The following is a 20461-nucleotide window of genomic DNA, read 5'->3' as shown; positions in this document are numbered from 1 at the left end:
TTTTTGGTTCTCTTTTTCTGTCTTTGCCTTTGCGATCTTGCCTAACCAAATGTACACACACGTTTGGGTATCTCTATCTATGTGTGGTCCAATGGTAATTTCAACCACCACATTGGATCGTAATAGTCGTTGCTTTTTAGTAGCTTTTCAGCTTGCATCGCGTCAATGACTCAAAGTTGTCGAGACATTGCACTTATCTTCCAATACAAGATAAGTAACACTTGTTTTGCATGGATACCGCTTAACTTTTTTTTTTTTTTCCAACATCACCTATATTCTTTTAAAAAAATAATCATGTTCAAATCCAATAAAATCACATATGATAAAATTATTTATTTAAATATTTAATATAATTAGATATTTAAAATTTAAATTCGAGACTCCATACTTTATATTAAATCAATTGATGCATGTGTTTGATAATAAATATTATTTATGTCAAAAAATTTAGATATAAAATAAAAATGTTTAAAACCATCAGACAAATATAAACACTTAATTTGGATAGATAAATAAGAATATAGTATATAAAGTTTTTTTTAAATTTTTTTTTTCAAAAACTAATTTAATAATATATTTCATTTTGAATTAATCATTATTGATATTATCTCTCTGGTCTCATTTTAATGTGTATTTTAAATATTATCTCCAAAACTAGCTAAAATATTTTTCTCAACATATCATCAAACTATCACGGTTTTTTAATAAAGTATTTCTTTTTGAATTAATCATTATTATAATCTCTCTAGTCTCATTTTAATGTGTATTTCAAATACTATCTCCAAAACAAACTAAAATGTTTTTCTCAACATATCATCAAACTATCATAATTTTATCTTTAGCAGTAAGGTTGACCTTTTCAATCATTTATTTCTCTTAATTTGTCATATTTTATCATCTCTATTTTAAGAGAATCAACTATTAAAATAATATTATATCACAATTTAAATTATATTTTACAAATTCAAAATATAATTTCTATACTAAATATATGGATATCATAACTTTAAATATAGTATAATTTACATATACAAAAATAATTATTTATTATTGTTTCTTACCAACCAAGAACCACGAATCGAAGCATGTGTCTCTCACAAACCTTTAAATTAGATGTCAGAGGGGTTATGTTCTTTAAGTAGTCTTCAAGTCGAATGTGATGGGAGGAGACCACCTATAAGTGTTAGACTACTGAAATAGGAATTCAAGAGGGTGTGAATTGGATTTACCCACTTATGCTCAAATTAAAATTTTCACCGCAATCTTTTCTATAAATCTTTTTAGACACAATTGAGTAAGGGGCTAAGATGTGATTGAAATTATTAATGCAACATAAAACACTTTTCATATGGACTTATACGATGTCATGAAATTACGTACAGTTCAAGAATCATACAAACAATACAATAAGGTTGAGTTGAAAGAGAGAGACAGGGAGGGAGATGAGAAGACAACTTTTTTTTTTATTCTGGTTTGATTACTAAAATTGTGATCTACATTTAATCTCCAACAAATCTTGCTGAGATTGTTCACTATGGAAGAAAAACTATACCAAGAATACATATTGTATACCAAATTAGAACACTAATGTAAATTACTTACATGTTGATCGAGGTCATGATCAAGTGTATCAAAATTGTTGGCATTGCACGAATTCTTGAAATTGAGAAATCAAGTCTTTCTTTATCTAATTACATGCTTCAAATTCTAAGATTCTTAATGGAATAAACTTTAGAAAACAATTGAATATAGTAATAGTAAAAGGGACTTAATCACATTTGGCACCTACTATCATAAGTCTAATGATTAGATCCACGTTATTTTCACATTAATCAAAATTAGATATTCATAGTCCATTATTTTCAATTACATTATTAATGGACTTAAGTATTATTAAATAGATAATAATATCAACCCATTTTTAACAAAACAAAATATTAAATTAATTGTCTTAAGTATTATTAAATAGATAATAATATCAACCCATTTTTAACAAAACAAAATATTAAATTAATTGTAACCTACAAAAATTTATGAGAAAATTCTAACACACTATTTAACTTTTAATCCTTACAAGAAAACAAACACAATACGATACCAGTTAACTCAAAATTGAACTAATATCTTTTAAAACTAAGTATCTTCAAGAAACTAGGCATAAACTTATCTACATAAGACAAATTGACAAATCATATCTTAAAGATCAACTAAATAAAATTATGAAATGGTGTCTCTTGAATGTAATGAATTGACAACCTGGAGTTTATTCTTGAATCTTCTTTGAGCTTTTAATCAAGACGCGTGATCTTTATATTGATTTGAAAATGAATTCTTTCGGTAAGAGTTTCTCTCTAAACTTTGCTACTTTTCTCTCTCTCTCTCTCTCCCTCTTTTAAAATATCATATGAATGAATTAGCTTTTTATAGATTTGAGAGCAATAAGAGGGAAACACATGTTCATTTTTTGTTATTTTTTATTCAAAACATATTGTAATTGATTATAGTTTAAGTTAATCGATTAATGTGTCTTTTTGAATCAAGTGAGTTTGTTTCAAAAACAAAATAATCAATAATTTCAATATGATGATTGATTACAACCAAAAATGTGTTCTTTTGAAAACCAATTTTAAGACTTGATAATCAATCATTTCAAGTTCGTAATGGATTATTGCTGAAAGCACATCTTTCTCATAAAAGACTTAAGAGCATTATATATAGTCGATTATTAATATAGTAATTGATTATTTTGTTTAGAAAAACATATTTCAAAGAAAACAAAAAACATTTTGCTAACTTTTCTTATTAGTTTAAGACTTAGTGAATCAAAAGGTTTCCATTTTTTATGAACTTAATTAATTTTAGTCTTATAAAATCTTTTCATTTGTTAATCTTCTTTCAATTTTAATATCAAGCATCATAGCCAAAGTAATTCAAGACTAATAAAACCAAAACAGCAAAATTTAAAGAAACCAATAATGTGGAATATAATTGGTAAATAGTTAGGTTCCTCAAACATGTTGGCATGAGTTTGATTTTCTGATTATGTGCATTAAAAACACTTTGTTAAGAGATATAAATCAAATTTTGATGACATTAGTGCTTTGAAGAATTGATCTCACGATTTTTTATTATAGGCATACTTTGCTTTTCCAAAATAAAATAATAGTTAAGACAACAAACCAGACAACACAACCTAAATCATTCCAGACAAGCAATGCCATCACAAAATATGTGTGGGAGCTTTAATTAGACATTTAAACTTTTTTGAGCTTGATCTTTTTCTTCATCAAACTTTATGCTCATAATAAAGACTTCTACGCTTAAGTCACTAAAAGCAAAAGTTATAAAATGCCTAGTGTTGAAGTTGTACTTCCTATGTATGTGAAATTAGATACTCTTTTATGGGCCCTTTTCCTTATGTAATAAGAAAAGATAATATGATAATTTGTTATATATATTTATAAAAGTTGTCATTGAGCTTAAAGATTGAGTATTTAGAATTATCCTTGCCATATGTCATTTATTTCTTTCTTCTATCGACTCGGGCTATTAGGCTGAGTTAGACATGAGCTAGACAATGGAGGTACCACAGTCTTACTCTTCCTTAAACCAAGCACATTTGGTTTTACTCTTTTGTAAGTCCAATGTGGATTATTAATTGAGTTTGTAACTTTCGTGTTATTAACATAATATTTTAATTAATTGAGCTAATAAACCAATTACGTTATAAAATAATTAATGTCGTTATATATAATATTAATATTTTTAATGTACATGTAAATTTACATAATAAATTTTGTGATAATTAATTTTTATCTAATAATTAATTTTTTACCTATATAAATTGTAAATAAAAATCATAGGTTTAATAAAAATTTACATGTAAAAAAATACCAAATTTATTTAATTATCAATTTTTGTAATAAACATCTAAATACATCATTCAATTAAATATCATATTTTTTTTTTTATTTTCAATCACTATAATAAACATTTAAATACATCATTCAATTAAATTCCAAATTTGTTTAACTATTAATTATTGTAATAAACATCTAAATACAACATTAAGTTAAATATCAAATTTGTTTAATTATAAAATTTTGTAAATAAATTAAATGTATAAAAAATTCTAATTTTTTTAATACGCACCTCTTCTTCTACGACGATGAAAAACCATTGAATTTCACCGTATATCCGTAAACAATGCACGTACACCACCGACGACAACAAATACTCACAAAAGGACACTAATGGAATCAAGTTAAGCTAAAGAAGTGTGATTTTACGGAGAAAAAAACACTACAAAAATGAAAAAACTAATCTGTTATTTATAACCAAAAATACCCATAAGGACATTTTTGATATTTTGAAAACTGTTAAGTGTACCAGTAATAATGCTGGATGCCCAAAGAGTTTCCTAATTGGAATACCTAAAAAGGGGAAGCCCATAGGAATGCCCCCACAAAATCATTGACACATAATGCAACCTTTTCCTAAGCCCATGACACCTCTTGCACGCACACAACTGTTGAACACAAAAGCGTGTCCTTTGCATAAATCCAAACAAGCTAAGCTAATTACTAGTACTAATTACCATCGTTGACCATGCGAGGTTTGACCCCCCGAGTGCTTGCAAGCAAGAAAGAAAGAAGTGGTGCCATCACCAAAACAAACAACCTATCCACTACGCTTCCCTTTGAGAACGAACGAACGAACGAGTCTCGTGTTGCTTAATATTTATACCATTCAGTCATGGCTAGTAGAATTGCTATGATAACAACAAAGACAATGAAGTTGCTCTCTCTGTAACCCCCCAAACCCAAACCTTCATTATCTCAATTCTCACACTCCCATTTCTCCCTTCTCTTATTTATTATTATTACACACATCATCACAATTTGTCAATTTCCCCGAAGAAAAAAAACCCTAAAAAATTTGCTCCTTTGGATCCATCCAGGGGCACACCCCGGATCTCCGATTCTCTAGATCACTCTCAAGTTCTCATCTTTTTCGTTTTTGGCGCAGTGGGTCGTTGTTAAATACATGGTTTCTGATCTGGGTTTGATTTAAGTTGGGGGTTTCTGGGTTTGTGATTGAAATGGCTTATTTCCATAGCTCAATCTCCCTCTGCAACTCCTCCGTTGACCAATACATGGCGAATTCCCTCGATTTCGAGCCGAAATCGAGGCACAGGAAAACCCCCAATTCCCTCCAGTCTCCGCCGTGTCGGCGATCCCGGTCGGCGGTGGTTGACGTTGTGATTTTTGCAGCAGTTATCGCGGCTTTTGGGTTCTTGTTGTTCCCCTATGCTCAAATTTTGGCTAGTGAGAGTGTCAAATTTGGAATTTTGATTGTGAATTTGGTCAAAGAGGAGGTTTCTTTTACCCCTTGGATTTATATGTTCATAGGTGTTAGTGTTACCTTTGCAGCATTGACTACTTGGGTTCTTGTGGCTTGCACAATAAGGAAGTGTGGGAACCCCAATTGCAAGGGTCTCAGGAAGGCTGCAACGTTTGACATTCAGTTGGAGACTGAGGATTGTGTGAAGAATTCACCTTCATTAACTAAGGATGGTGGAGTTAAGAAGGGACTGTTTAAGGTTTTTTGTGATCATCACCGCGAACTCGAGGCCGAGCTTAAGAAGATGGCACCCCCCAATGGAAGGGCTGTTCTTGTCCTCAGAGGAAGGTGTGGCTGTTCTGTTGGTAGGTTGGAGGTTCCGGGACCGAAGAAGAATCGAAAGACCAAGAAGTAGGATACAGAAAAGAAGAAACAAAAAGTCTTATAGGAAGGAGAGGATATTGGATACAGAATGCAGTCTTAAATTGGTAGAGTAGTTGCTTATAGTTATATGGTCATATTTTATTTAAAATTAGGTTGTCTTTCGAATAAATCCCTCCAATTTGGCAATAAGTTGTAAGAAACTATGGATCATACACAGTTTGAGTATTTATACCTGGTAATATAAAATCCTTTAATTTGAATTGATTTACTTCACTGTTCTTTTAAATTTGGTGTTCCTGATTTTTTGCTATTGTTTCTCGTGGTTACAGTTTTCAGTTTTTGTGATAAGTGGGCGCCCATGATTAAAGTTACCAATCTTTTGGTAGAGTACAGGTTATGATGGACTGATGGAATAAGTTGTTGTTCTGTTCTTATTGAATTGAACCTTGTTGAGATCCAAGTTTATTATTGTTGTTTTAAAGCATAATTGTTTCGTATAAATTTAATATTTTCTCTTGTGCTTGATTCTTCAGTTCATTGGTGCGCACTTTCTCCATTAATTGTGTGAATTGCTTAATTACATTGTTTGCTGCCCTAGGCTGGCTCTGCTAGAAGAGGTTGCCTGTGATGTGAACCATGGAGTGGATTGCTCAATTACCAAAAATCTTTTACACAGTTGTCTGTAAACTCTGGTTTTCTATTTGAATTCTATTTTTCTTTCTTTTTTTGGAAAATTGAATTCACATATTAAGGGAGCGGTACAAATATAACTTCGAGGATTATTGTTATTCCCTTTGTTGATGTCTCATTTTTCTTAAGTTTGTTGTATCTAATATGTTGTGCTTGTTAACTTGACTTGCTGCATATTGTAGTCCTGTTCTTAACTTGATATTATACAACTTGTTATTTCATTTCAGAAAGGTTGTTACTTATATGCAGCAAACCAATTTTGTACACTGAAGTGAAATGTGACCTTCAGCCTTTTGCTTTTTCCCCCCTCCTTGTCCTGTTTCTCCTTTTGAAGGAATATACTTAGTTATTTAGTTTAGGTTAAAATGTGTTTTAGATCCCTTTAGTTTTGATCAAACATAAAATCAATGAATTTGGCTCTTTCATTTCTGAAAATCAGTGGAATTAGTCTCTCACCCTAACTCCAATTAGTCTTGTTTGCTGACATGGCTAATGGTTGGCAGGTGACAGTCACATGCTATAAGACACGTGTGACATGGTATCAGAGACTAACTCCACCATGTATTAGAAATGCGGGGATCAAATTCATTGATTTTAAAGTATAAGGACTAAGTTCAAGTTTGGCCAAATCTTAAGGACCAAAACACACATTTTACCCTATAGTGTATATCTCTAATATGTTGGCATAGCCTTTCTAGTTATTGCCGGTACTTGCTTAGATTGAATTGGCTTCAAATATTTCTACTTATTGGTGTATTGGTGGTTATTTTATTTAAAGTATTGACAACAAGGTTAGTGGCAAAGCAAATGTCATGTTTGCTGACCAAATCCATTTGATTTGTGTATGCAAATATGTTCAAATGTCGCTTACATTGACTTGTTTCATTTGCAATAACTCTAAATTCATGTTATTGCACAAGGGATTCTCTTCTGCCGTTGATGCATAATTGGACGGATAATATGCAGTTCTCAGATGGATAACAAACTGATTCTACAACATATGTGCTTTTTTCTTGATGTTAACTTTAAGTCACTGGGCTAAAAATAGTTAATATGTTGTTCTTTAATCTATACTGTGATAGAGGAAGACTGGAAGAGAATTGCAAAAGAGAGATATAGGTGTTGAAGAGGAAGGGGGAGAAAGAGAAGTGTGTGTGGGTGTGTGAGAAAGAGAGAGAGAAAATGGGAGGCTCAGAAGAAAGAGGGAGAGAAAGAGGTGCAGCATAAATAAAGCTTGCCCTGCACTAAAGTTTCGGGATGAGAGAATTCAGGTGAGAGCAAGAAAGTAACCTTGTATTTTTTTTTCCACACAAAGACTACTTGAGGTTGTAATGAAGGGTTATCTAACAAATGTTTAGTGATCATTATACCAAGCTATTCGGATTAGAAAAGGACCTTTTCTTTTGTTATCTGAAATTGTGCAGTGAATTTATGAACTTGGTCGCTGGATGGAATTCTCATTAACTACTTTCATGGGGTGAAGTTACACTATTAGGAACAAGGTTGATCAAGGTCCCCCTCCTTCCTTTTGATTTCAATATTAGTGAAGTAACACCCTGTATAAACATCACTTAACGGATTGTACAAAAGTGGTTTTTTTTTGTGCAAGAACATAAGTGGTTATCTTTGGTGTATAATGGACCCCCCCTTCTTTTTCTTTACAAGATTTTAAAAGAAATAATTATTTTCGACAATCTAAGTTATAATAATTGTGAGCTTAGCAGTTATGTACGCTTTTTTTAATTTTTTTTATAGCATAACAATCTACAACTCAATTTAAACCAGATTGCAAAATGATCATGGAACAGTGCAACATAATTTCTTCATCCTTTACTAGGTTAGACCCCGAAGGAGTAACTTAATTCTATTTTTATTTCATTTCATGTCAATGTTTTCCTTTTTTGTTTATCTCAATTCAATTTTCTTCTCTTCACATCCCATCTCATATCTTTTGGGGCACAATAGTTACACCGAGATTAAAACCTATGCAAATACTCATTCTACAAAAATCAATAAAAGAGAGTGGAGCAAAGATGGGAAAGCTAATTAGAAAGAAAGAAGTAAAAGAAAAATCAAATAGACAAAATGGAGAAACTGTAAAACACGATTAAAAAGTTCACAAACCAAATAGAAAATATCAGAGAAATTTTATATGGTAAAAAAATTATATTTTGAAATTGAAAATAATCTGGTTCAAAGAGAAAAGATAAATTAAACCAAAATAAAAAACATGAAATTATAAATCAAATAAGCTGACATAAATAAAATATTCGATTAGATAATCAATCATTTGTAGGTGAAACCAAATACTTTCTTAATTGATTCATTTTTTAATTCATTTTCCTATTTAAAAAATTGTAATTAATATTAATTTAATTGATTTTTGAATGTCAAATGATTGAGGGAGGGACGGAGAAAATTATAATTCAAGTGTTGTTTAGAAAAACAAATTGTTAAGGCTACATGACCTATATGCTGAACATTATTTATATAAGGGGTTCTACCTGGGAATTTATTTAATCATACTGAATGATAGAAAGAAAAAAAAAACTATGAATCTAAATAAATGAAAAAAAGCCAGTCTACGTTTTTTAAAAACATTACTGAAAAAAGAAACCTATAATATTTCACAAACAAGTTATTTGTCACAAATGATCATAAGAAAATGATAATCAGTGCTCTTAAAATATTGATTAGAAAATTAAAAGTGTTTTTTAATTAAAAATTGTAATAGTATACTTTGTGATTCCTTATACAACTTTATTAATAATTTTTTAAAATTTCTTAATTACTATCTTTAGAATATTAACTAGCATGTCAAGAAAAACTCACTTTTAATTTCTTAATAATAAAAAGCTTTTTAGTATATGTAAAAAAAAAGGTTTTCTAATATTTCTAGTACACATTGATTAGCATTTTCCTTCGTCAAAATACAGAAAGTAAAATGTTGTACCAATGGGAAAATCTCAACCTATATAGGATTGGTATAGAGGTGTATCACACGTGAGAAATAATTTATTTAATGACAAAACTTGTTTGATTTATTTTGGACGGAAAATTTTGTTGGATTTAAGATCAATTATGATTAGTTTCTGAAAAGATACGGTAATATAATCGAGGAAAAAAAATTGGACAACCTTGGAAACAACTCCTATGATTCACATGTGGATGGTGCAACAGTGGATCTTCCTACTTCATAACTACCAAACCTACCTTTTGGGCGGAAGCTCCAATGCAGACTCGTTCCAAATCTCACTTTCTCACATTCTTCACTATGAAGAATAGTAGCCTTCATTCTCTTCCTCCTTCTTTATTCACCACAATTGTTGTTGCCAATGGAGATTGCACTTTCTCTTCACAAATCCCAAACCCCTCTTCTGGGTTCGTCCTCTCGTGGGAACCTTTCCTTTTCGGGGCGTTGTTTTGCCTCAAAGGTGAACAATTGGAGCCACCCCTTTTCCCGGATTTGTTGTTCCTCCATGGAGCAAAGGCTGAAACCCAAACCAAAGAAAGTTGAGTATAGTGAAAGACAAGTGGCAGTTTTGGATGATACCCAGATCAGGCAAACTTCCTCTTCTGGGCTCTGTATTCAGATAGAGAAGTTGGTTGTGTGTAATAGGTATAGGGAGGCAATGAAGTTGTTTGAAATATTGGAACTTGAACATGATGGTTTTGATGTTGGTGGTAGCACTTATGATGCTTTGGTGAGTGCTTGTGTTGGTTTGAGATCGATTAGAGGTGTCAAGAGGGTGTTCAATTACATGATTAGTAGTGGGTTTGAGCCTGATTTGTATTTGATGAACAGGGTCTTGTTTATGCATGTGAAATGTGGTCTCATGCTTGATGCGCGCAAGCTGTTTGATGAGATGCCGGAGAAAGACATGGCTTCGAGGATGACCATGATCGGCGGACTTGTGGACTTCGGGAATTTCTCTGAAGCTTTTGGGTTGTTTCTGTGTATGTGGGGGGAGTTTAATGATGGAAGATCTCGCACGTTTACCATGATTCGGGCGTCGGCTGGATTGGGAGAGTTCAGGTGGGAAGGCAAATTCATTCTTGTGCTTTGAAAAGAGGGGTCGGCGATGATACTTTCGTGTCTTGTGCGCTGATTGACATGTACAGCAAGTGTGGTAGCATCGAAGATGCTCATTGTGTCTTTGATCAAATGTCAGAAAAGACCACATTGTGATGGAATTCCATTATTGCTAGCTATGCACTTCATGGTTATAGTGAGGAAGCTCTTAGTTTATACTATGAAATGCGTGATAGTGGTGCTGCAATAGATCATTTAATATTTCGATATTGATAAGGATTTGTGCAAGATTGGCATCATTAGAATATGCAAAACAAGCTCACGCTGCTTTAGTTCGTCATCGATATGGCCGATGTTATCAAACTAAGAGTTTATGTAAATTCGTGAGAGTTTCATAAATTCGACTTGTAAACTTAATTCGTAAATTCGTAAGAGTCTACTTCATATAAAAATAACAACAAAATATCTATAAATAACATACTAATTAAACATTTCAATAATATAATAAAGTAAAATAATAAATCATAAATTTTGTTATACTTAAATAATCAAGTCTAATAATACATTACTACTAGATAATAACTCACAAATATTATAGTAATGGTAGATCAAGAGTTTGAAGTTATTAGAGAACAAAAGTTTGACTTTATTAAAGAATAAGAGTTTGATGTTATTAAATGTGAGAATTTTTTTATTCGAGAACAACAAACTAAATGAATGTATGTTAAACACCAAACAGACAAAAAACAACTTAAAATGACTTACATTTTGATATAATTTTTTTAACTTGCTGACTCGTTGATTTGGTGATAAACTCGAGAGTCTATCGAGTTTACTTAAAGTTTATAGAGTCTACTAAAAAGATAGTTTAGATACGAGTTAACTCGCATAGGATAAATGAATTCAATAAACTCAAAGAGTTGGCGAGTTAACTGAGAATTTGATAACCATGGATATGACATGAATATAGTGGCAAACACAACACTTGTTGACTTCTATAGCAAATGGGGTAGGATGGAAGATGCCCGGCATGTTTTCAACTGGGTGCGCTGCAAGAATGTTATATCTTGGAGTGCATTGATTGCCGGATATGGTAATCACGGTCAAGGAGAAGAGGCTGTAGAAATGTTTGAGCAGGTGCTTCAAGAAGGGATGATTCCTAACCATGTCACTTTCCTTGCTGTCTTATCTGCTTGCAGCTATTCAGGATTATCAGAACGAGGTTGGGAGATTTTTTACTCTATGAGTAGAGATCGCAAGGTCAAGCCCAGAGCAATGCATTATGCATGTATGGTTGAACTATTAGGTCGATCGGGAAGGCTTATTAGATGAGGCTTATGAACCGATTAGAAGTGCTCCTTTCAAACCAACAACAAACATGTCGGCAGCATTGCTGACAGCGTGCAGAATGCATTATAATTTGGAGCTGGGAAAGGTAGCAGCTGAAAATCTTTACGGAATGGAGCCTGAAAAGCTGTGTAATTATATAGTGCTTCTGAATCTATACAACAGTTCTGGCAAATTGAAGGAAGCTGCTGGTGTTTTACAGACCTTAAAGAGGATGGGTTTAAGAATGCTTCCAGCGTGTACCTGGATTGAAGTCAAGAAACAGCCACATGCCTTCCTATGTGGAGATAAATCTCACTCCCAAAGAAAGGAGATATATGAAAAAGTGGACAACCTGATGGTTGAGATATCTAGGCATGGTTATGTTGAGGAGAATGAAACTTTGCTTCCTGATGTCGATGAAGAGGAACAGCGCATTCTCAAATACCATAGTGAAAAATTGGATATAGCTTTTGGACTTATCAACACTCCACATTGGACACCTTTGCAAATTACTCAGGGCCATCGTGTGTGTGGTGATTGCCATAGTGCAATTAAGCTTATAGCAATGGTTACAAGACGGGAAATTGTTGTAAGAGATGCTAGTAAATTTCACCATTTTAGAAACGGTAGTTGTTCTTGTAGCGATTATTGGTGTGACAAAGTGTCATTCAAGTTGCAGTCCTTTATACTGAGTAGCTTGTTGTTAACTCACCTTAGCCTCACATTTGATTAGGATACAATCATACAACTATAATACATGTAATTTATTTTGTCATCCGTTAATAAAAGTACTATTTTCTTCAAACACTTTGCACTTTTTTGTCATGTTTATTTTGTGGCGATTATTGGTTTGGTTTGCTGAGGAGTGAGGACTGGAGGTGTAATTTCGTTGTCTTTTTGTTCTCTTTTTAATTGGATAACACCTTCAAACTCATAAAAACTCATATGAATGTTCCTGATGCCACAAACTGCAACCATGCACACATGCATCACAAAAACAGCTTTGAACTCGTGTATCTCTGTCACTTTCAATATGGATCAGGACTGCCCCCATTGTGTTCTTTTTGAGTTAATATACAATTTGGTATTTTATGCGACTACTTATATTACCTTTTATAGAGACTAACTGTGATACCTTTTTGAGTCGAATTTAATACTATTGATTAAGTTAAACAACTTGGCACTAGTTAATCTGCATAATACTACTGATATTACTTTGACATCTGAAAGTGAACATCTAGACAAATTAGTCTCAAAATTGTAAACTTGTTAATAAGTTTATCTTGTCAATTTTTTTATGGTGAACAGTTTATCTGGCCACTTTAGGAATTTGTAAATAATTTCATCTTCAAAAAAGACCTTTATATTTTTATAATTATTATTCTTTAACTTTTAATATAATTTTGACTCAGTATTAATTATGTTTATAATTATTTCTTTTAACGAAAAACATACTTTTGTTCTCTAATTTTTTAATTATGAAATTAATCACAGTTAATTTTTACTCCAAATTAATTATCTAAGCTTTTGAATTAATATAATATTTTCTTAAAGGCTAACGCCGTTGGTAGTAGTGTAGTACTATTAATTATGAGAAAATTCAGACTTTGTTACTACAGTATAGGAGCTAGGGAGAATTAATCTTTTTCTTTTTGTGAATTTAGGGAGAATTAATCTATTAGTAATATTAAAAAAGGCAACATTTAAGGAAAAAATGTTTTAATTTAACAATTTAGTGTTTTTTTAGATGAAAATGTTAAAATATAAATTTTGTTATAATTTAAAAAGTTAGAAGATAAAGGTGTAATTTAGGCAAATTATTTGATCAAGTTTTAATATTTTATTAATCATTGATTCCTTAAAAAAATAATCATTGATGTTTTTTTTATTTGTTAAGACAATTTTAAAATTTATTGGATAATTAATAATATTATTAAACACATCAATTGATTTAACCTCCATAACTCTTAAAACGTTATATTTTATACTTTTTTTAGAGGAAAATTTTATTCTTATTTACACAATTATTCATCAATTGAATAATTAATAATTCCAACAATTAAAAATAAATACAATATTTGGTCACTCAATTCTTTTAAATGATTTGTTTGATAAATAATGTTATATCTTCTTATTAATTCTCCTACATATCTTATTACCATATTTTTATAAAGAAAATATCAAATGAAAAATAAATACAAGTAGAATTTTTAAAATACAAAGCACATTCAATATTTATAATTAAAAGGAAGTACAATTATTAGTAAACTGAAAGAAGGGTTCTTATTTAGTAGATTGAAGAAAAAAAAAGTGATAGGCCGCTACTATAGTATTACTAAGAGAGAAAAAAAAAGAGAAATGTAAGATTGGTTGGAAAATGAAAGAAAAAATGAGTTAAATTCGTTCTACTAAAAATTTAATAAATTAATTATTAATATTTATCCAATAAAATAAAATTAAGAGAAAAGTGAGATTTGATTCTACTAAAAAAAATTAATAAATTAACCATTAATATATATCCAATAAAATAAAATTAAGAGAAAAGTGAGATTTGAGCAAAAATAAAATGAAAATTTGAAATTTAGAAGCTCGACCAGATTTGGCACACATACGATTATTAATTAATAACGCTTCTCCTATCCGAGTTTCTCCCTCTCCTCTGCTTGCTCGAAGAGCTTTGGAGGGCAAAGTTTCGCCATGGATGCATCTGGGACCGACATCTTTGAGATTTACCGAAGATACTGTGGTAATCTCTCCCGCTTACCCTTTTCAATCACACCTAGCAAACACCAATTCGATTCTTGATTATGCACCAAGTTTTGTTTTTGTTTCATTTTTCAAGACTTTGTCCCTTTGGGTCGCCGAAATTGAATGTTTTCTTTTCTGGGTCTTGTGCTATGGCTTACTTTCAGCACCATGGTATTGGTTTAGTTTTCTCTCTCTCCAAGGGAAAATAAAAGAACTAGAAGAATTCTTTAATTTTAATTTTAACTTTGTTTTGTTTTTTGTTAATTATGTCTGTGGTGTGTGATTCTTTATTATTTATTTATTTGACCATGGTTGTGCAGACATAAAATCAGGACATGTATATATTGGTGGGGAAGAAGGGTACAGGCAAGACAGTGACCTTCAAAAGGCTAAGGTTTCAAGGGAAGGCAGCTCTCCAAATTGGTTGAGTCTCGTGTTACTACAGGGTCTGTGTTTCTTTTGACATTTTCCTGTGATAATTTTGAAGCCTAGTAGTTCTTTAACTAATCATAGTAATCAATGGCAAATAATGGTGTGGAGTGTTTGATTCCGAAAAAGCTATGTCGGGATAGCCTGAATGACCACTATTTTGAACCCTAAACCGTAAACATAGATTTATGCTGCACATATATATGCTGAAAAATAAAAATAAAAAATCCTGAAACTAAAGGCATTCATAATTAATGATCAAAAGTTAGAGTTTGAGAACTAAACAAACATGCCAATTGGCTGAGTACTATGGGAATCTGCTAGGAATTGGCTGGGCTTGTCAGAAATCTGCCCGGACAAGGAGTCGATGTGGGCTGCTGGAATCTGTAGGAAAAGGTTAGGGCCTCAGTGGAGGGGGCAGGAAATGGTATTGACATTGCTTTAGGGTGCAAATGATCTTGACAGCATCTGCAAAATAGGTTTAATGTAAAAATCTTTGTAGTTTAAATAAGGTTAATTTACCTTCAAGGAAACCATGAATACTAAAGGGAAATTTCTGTCTCAATAATCGAGAGAAATATGACAATGAAAATATGTTTAGTAATTTACCTTTGGCAGTTTTGCTTCTATAAAAAATGATTAAAATTGGGATGATGCGCAAACAAACTGAAATTCTGAATGACCAATCACAATGTTTGGATGGATTCACACGGCTTAAGGGAATTGCTTTCAAGTTCAAGCTAACTAATATAATAGACGTTGAAAGTACTTATTCAGTTGTCTAGGTGATGCTGTTCACATGATAACATCAGATAAATGTATGAATGGATATATTTTTTTCATCTCTCTTTCTGTGGTGATCATCAGTATTCTATTACTGAGTCTGGGATTTTCTACGATATTTTGTTTACGGTATATTTGGAAAAATGTAGGCTTCAGGCTTCAGCTTAACCCTGACAGTTTTCGGGTCATGATTGGATCTTGTGTGCTTTACATTTGCAATCTGCATTGAAGTTATGCTTCTAAAGGAGCAAATATGTTTTCCACTCCAGCTAATTGTCATTGTCATGTGTATTGAAGTTACTGCTGTATCATGTGTAGGTTAATTTTAATTTAAATGTTCATGAAATTATTTTATTAGACCATGTGTGCATCTTTTTTTCTGACAATGTTGACATGCCAAATTTTCCAGGGTAACAATTTTTGATGAACTTTCAATGCTCATGTCACGGTTGAATTTGAGGGTGAGCTTTGATATCTTTGACACTATTCTGTTATGCAATTTCAGATATTTTTATCCAAGAAAATGTTTTCTGTCTACTAGTTCACAAGTAGGTTTGACCATTTTCTTTTCTTAATTATAAAAGAATCGTTTTACTGCTATGATTTGTAGTAGTTGGATGCACAAAAGTAAGACACCAAATAATGAAATAAACATATTAAGATCACTTGCCTCTGTCCTGAGACTTATGGAAATAAAAGTGAAACTTCTAGAGATTGTGCATTATCTATACTATAAGGAGAAAGAAGGAAAAAGCTATAGCATGTTGCAAAGAATTCTTGCACTCATTTTCAGTTTTTTTATACCTCTTATACATTTTTAATTTAAATGTGTTTCCTTTGTTTACCTGTCTAGGCGGACTTTTCAGAATTCTCGAGGTTCTATGATTTTGTTTTCTTCATGTGTCGCGAAAATGGTCAAAAGAATATTAGTAAGTGTCCAAGATTAGTAATTAGTAATTTGTATATAATCTTCTATTTATTCCTTAAAAATGGTAAGCAGCATGAAACACTCACTGTTTATTTCCTTTAATTGTTAAACTTTGATAATTTACAGCTGTAAGCAGGGCGGTAACTGCATGGAAATTAGTTCTTGCTGGGAGGTTTTCACTGCTTCATCCATGGTGTGACTTTGTTGAGGTACAGTAATGCTTAAGAACTGAGAAACTGTTTTGGGGTTTTCCTTAGTCACCAGGGCTGTGTTTGAGAGGGAAGCCTTGCAATTATATCCATATACAAATTTCTTATGGGGAATACAGTACAGTCTATTAGTGGAAGGATTGGAGTTTCATAGATTAAGTGCAGTGTTCTTTGGGTAGGAAAAACCTAGGACGCACAAATGCTAGATGGGACACGAGCATAAGGATGCAGCACATTCTAAAAGTTGTAGTATACAACACTTTTACAGAAGTGTTGTCTGCAGCCGAAAAGTTGGTTGTGGAAGCCTCCCCCAAAACCACACCACCTTGATTTGACAAGTTGAGGTGATGCGGCTGCTTCACTTAAGTGATGTGGATATTTAAAAATTAACAAAAGTTGTTCATAACATAACAAACCATCACTAAAGTAGTATTTAATGAGAATTAAGACATAACATTGAAAACTTAAAGTATTCCGTTTAACAATACTGGAACACAGAAGTTAATAACAAGAGTCAAGTAATATAAAAGAGAAAAAAGAAAGTACAGCAAGAAAGGGAAACATATGTTTGCCTATCTGAACATGACAGTGAAAGAAGGAATATAAAACAGAACATAGACCTCTCTTTGATGTGAACAGAGTAGAGACCACAGAATGGTGTGCCAAAGTTCCAGAGTGTGGGCCTGTGGGGTTGTCCAGAAACTCCACTGGTATGCCTTGAGTTGGCTGGAAATGCTTTGGATCAGATTGTTTGTGTCGAAGAGAGAAGAAACTAGTGTTATTTAGCCTTCAAAAGGAATGAGTCTCACATAGGGCTTGCGTTCTGATGAAATTTAAGGGGAGCAAGATCCCCCCCAAACAGAATGAAACAACATCATTGAGGGGCCAGGGGCCAAAAAAGGAGGATTTTTGTGTCTAATGCAATAGAGGTCATGTTGCCTGCGATTGATTCATGGTGCTCCACTTGGGACAGCGAGCTGCAATGCAATGGGGTTCCATTTAGCGGCCCATAGCCACGACGCTCTGCAATGCCATAGTGGCACTAGAGAGTGTGATTGACTACTCTGCTGGAAGCTGATGACTTCTTGGGTTGCCATCTAAACACTAAAGTGGGGAGGTAAAGGGAGATTGGAATTTACCAAAAAGGGAAACTGGAGAACACAAGCAAGCAGAGAGGAAAGATACAGATAGACATGAGGCTATGAAATAGCATAGAATAAGCGAATGACCAATTTTATGTTATAGGATAGGATTGTAGATCTGGGGAATTCGGCTTTGGCCCTGTGCCATCACCTTGATTTGGGGTTAGGGCTGCTCAATACTATCAGCCTATTTAAATCTCAATGTAAGCTCAATCCATTTAACCTGTGAGTTAAATGGATTAGATCAAGTTGACCTGTGAACCAATCCATTTGTAGTATTGTGCTATTTTACTTTTTGTTTCTTTTGTTGGAAGCTGATCTATTACTCTTTTTATTCAGAAGAATCAACGATACAACATCTATGAGGATACCTGGCAACAGGTTCTAGCTTTCAGTGGGTTTACGCATGATAGTCTGGATGCATATGATCCTGAAGGTACTGTTTTCGTTGTGTGCCTTCTACAATTAACTGTAGAGATGTAGATATTGGTACTTATATGCCCCTCTCCATTTCATTTAATTAAGTCTTATTTGATGCATTAATGTTGCATGGTTATTTAATGTATCTGCATGTAATTAAGGTATTCTTGTGTTAAATAGTGAAATCAGTAAAAAAAGATTTTAATATCCTTTAATTAATGGAAGATGGAGAGTTTTGGGTGGTAGAGTGTTTTGACTAACTGATGCAATGCTCATTTTTTTTTTTTTGCTTGCAGGTGCTTGGCCTGTTTTAATAGATGATTTTGTTGAGCATGTGCACAGGTTTGATTTCTTTATGGCCAAACAAAGCATCTTAAATTTTTAGGCAATTTTGCAATAAGCCAATTTTAGGCATTGTTCTGTGATTAATTTTATATGTATTGGATTATATTTTATCAACTTCTCTGACTTTCATTTGGTACATTGTCCTACAGGATGCAGGGATCATATTATGATAATTCCAACTTACATTGTAACTGTGATGATCCAGAATCTCAGTCATGGGTTTTTGATGACCCCCTTCCTGGTTAGTTTATTGAAGTTGCAACCTGCTCTGATATAAGGAATTAGAGTCTTAGTTAGGGCTTTTTAATTCCCTTCTCACTTTTTGATTTAAAAACTGTTATATAAAATAATTACAGACTACTTATTAGCAATCAATTTCTCATCCAAGATCTATTAAGTTTTGAAAATTGTTTCCAAAACAAGTGTCTTAAAAACCAAAAAAATAGAAACAGCTGGGAGATTTTTTCTTATTTTCTTTTTCTTCAAGTGTTCTGTTCAAGTATGTTAGGGACAAACTTTTACAAAATAGAAATGTGCTCGGGGGACGAAACACTTTCAAATGTGCTCAAGAAACAACCAAATTTTAGAAAACGGAGAATTATTCTGAAAAGAGTAAACAAACAATGCTGTATTGTTGTATAAATCTGCAGCTGATTATGGTTTTCACACAGGACTGACCATTTTTTCTGGTCTAAAGAGGAAGTTACCCGATGACTCGAGCAAAAGTGATGATATGGATTCCAATGACATGATTTTTTCAAACTGTAAAAGAAGTCGAGCTCACGATGCAGAGGATTTGGAGGACAATCCACCAGGGAATACAGCATATGATTGTATGGAAACCAGTAGACAAAATAGTCCATTGTGTTCATCTATGTCCCCATGTGCAGTTGAAGGTTGTCTGTCTAAGGGGTTTGCAGGACTACTCAACTTGTTCCTATGTGTAGTTTGGTAGGGAGAGAAGGGCTTCCTTTTGATGAAGCTCCCCTCTTATAGTTAAAGAAATACATAGAAGGTTCTTTTGCTAGTTGATATCTGTTGATGTATTCATTTTGAATGGGCTACAATTACATGATCCTAGTTTCTCATTAATATTATTCGTGGCGTTGTAATTTTTAACATCATCCTGGTGAGTGTTAAATAACTATCCATTGCCTTTGATAAAATCAATAGAAATGTTGTGTTTTGCTTCTATGGGAAATTTGATCCATAATTCCCATTGTTTCAATATGTATACTTGATTTGAAAACTAGGTACATATGGTGAACAGTTATATAAAATTTTAGAACTTGGATGGAATATTAAAAAAAAATTATGCCGTGTTTCACGTTATGATAAGTAAAAAGTGGAAGACGTGTAATTGCATTTTTATTAGTTGGCTATTTATTTATTTTTATACTGTCGCTCCTTCTTTACACAAACAACTTTATGAGTAATCAATAAATTCTTAAGTTACCAGAAGTTATAACTTCTAACATATTATTCTTTTATAAGATGCACCATTGAATACGAATCCTTTACTGAATTATAAAGTTTTAAAAAGTTTAGATTCTATTTCTTTGCAATGCGCGAATTATCATTTAGTTTGTTTGAAAATACAGCATATGACAATGATGAGAGAAGGTAAAGAAATGTGTAATGCTGATATGAATACAATAGGGGCAAATGCTTGTGGGAA

The 20461-nt window shown here is 32.4% G+C and overlaps 1 protein-coding gene and 2 pseudogenes across 1 annotated transcript; all 3 read left to right on the top strand.

Annotated features, from left to right (window-relative positions):
• The first annotated feature begins 4597 nt into the window (after window positions 1-4597).
• LOC114394437 (uncharacterized protein At5g19025-like) lies at window positions 4598-6203 on the top strand. Its single transcript, XM_028356012.1, has 2 exons — window positions 4598-5962; window positions 6057-6203. Exon 1 carries the CDS (start codon window positions 5102-5104, stop codon window positions 5756-5758), a length of 657 nt encoding a protein of 218 aa, XP_028211813.1. The 5' UTR covers window positions 4598-5101; the 3' UTR covers window positions 5759-5962; window positions 6057-6203.
• A 3280-nt stretch (window positions 6204-9483) lies between these two features.
• LOC114397419 lies at window positions 9484-12512 on the top strand (annotated as a pseudogene).
• A 1866-nt stretch (window positions 12513-14378) lies between these two features.
• LOC114395084 lies at window positions 14379-19984 on the top strand (annotated as a pseudogene).
• The last annotated feature ends 477 nt before the right edge of the window (window positions 19985-20461 follow it).

The sequence above is a fragment of the Glycine soja genome, chromosome 18 (assembly GCF_004193775.1).
Source record: "Glycine soja cultivar W05 chromosome 18, ASM419377v2, whole genome shotgun sequence".
NCBI classification, from domain to species: domain Eukaryota; kingdom Viridiplantae; phylum Streptophyta; class Magnoliopsida; order Fabales; family Fabaceae; genus Glycine; species Glycine soja.
This window is presented reverse-complemented; position numbering and strand designations above follow the sequence as displayed.

What these genes read in the sequence shown, in the direction of transcription:
- LOC114394437 (XM_028356012.1), top strand. Translation starts at nt 5,102, where the DNA reads ATGGCTTATTTCCATAGCTCAATCTCCCTCTGCAACTCCTCCGTTGAC.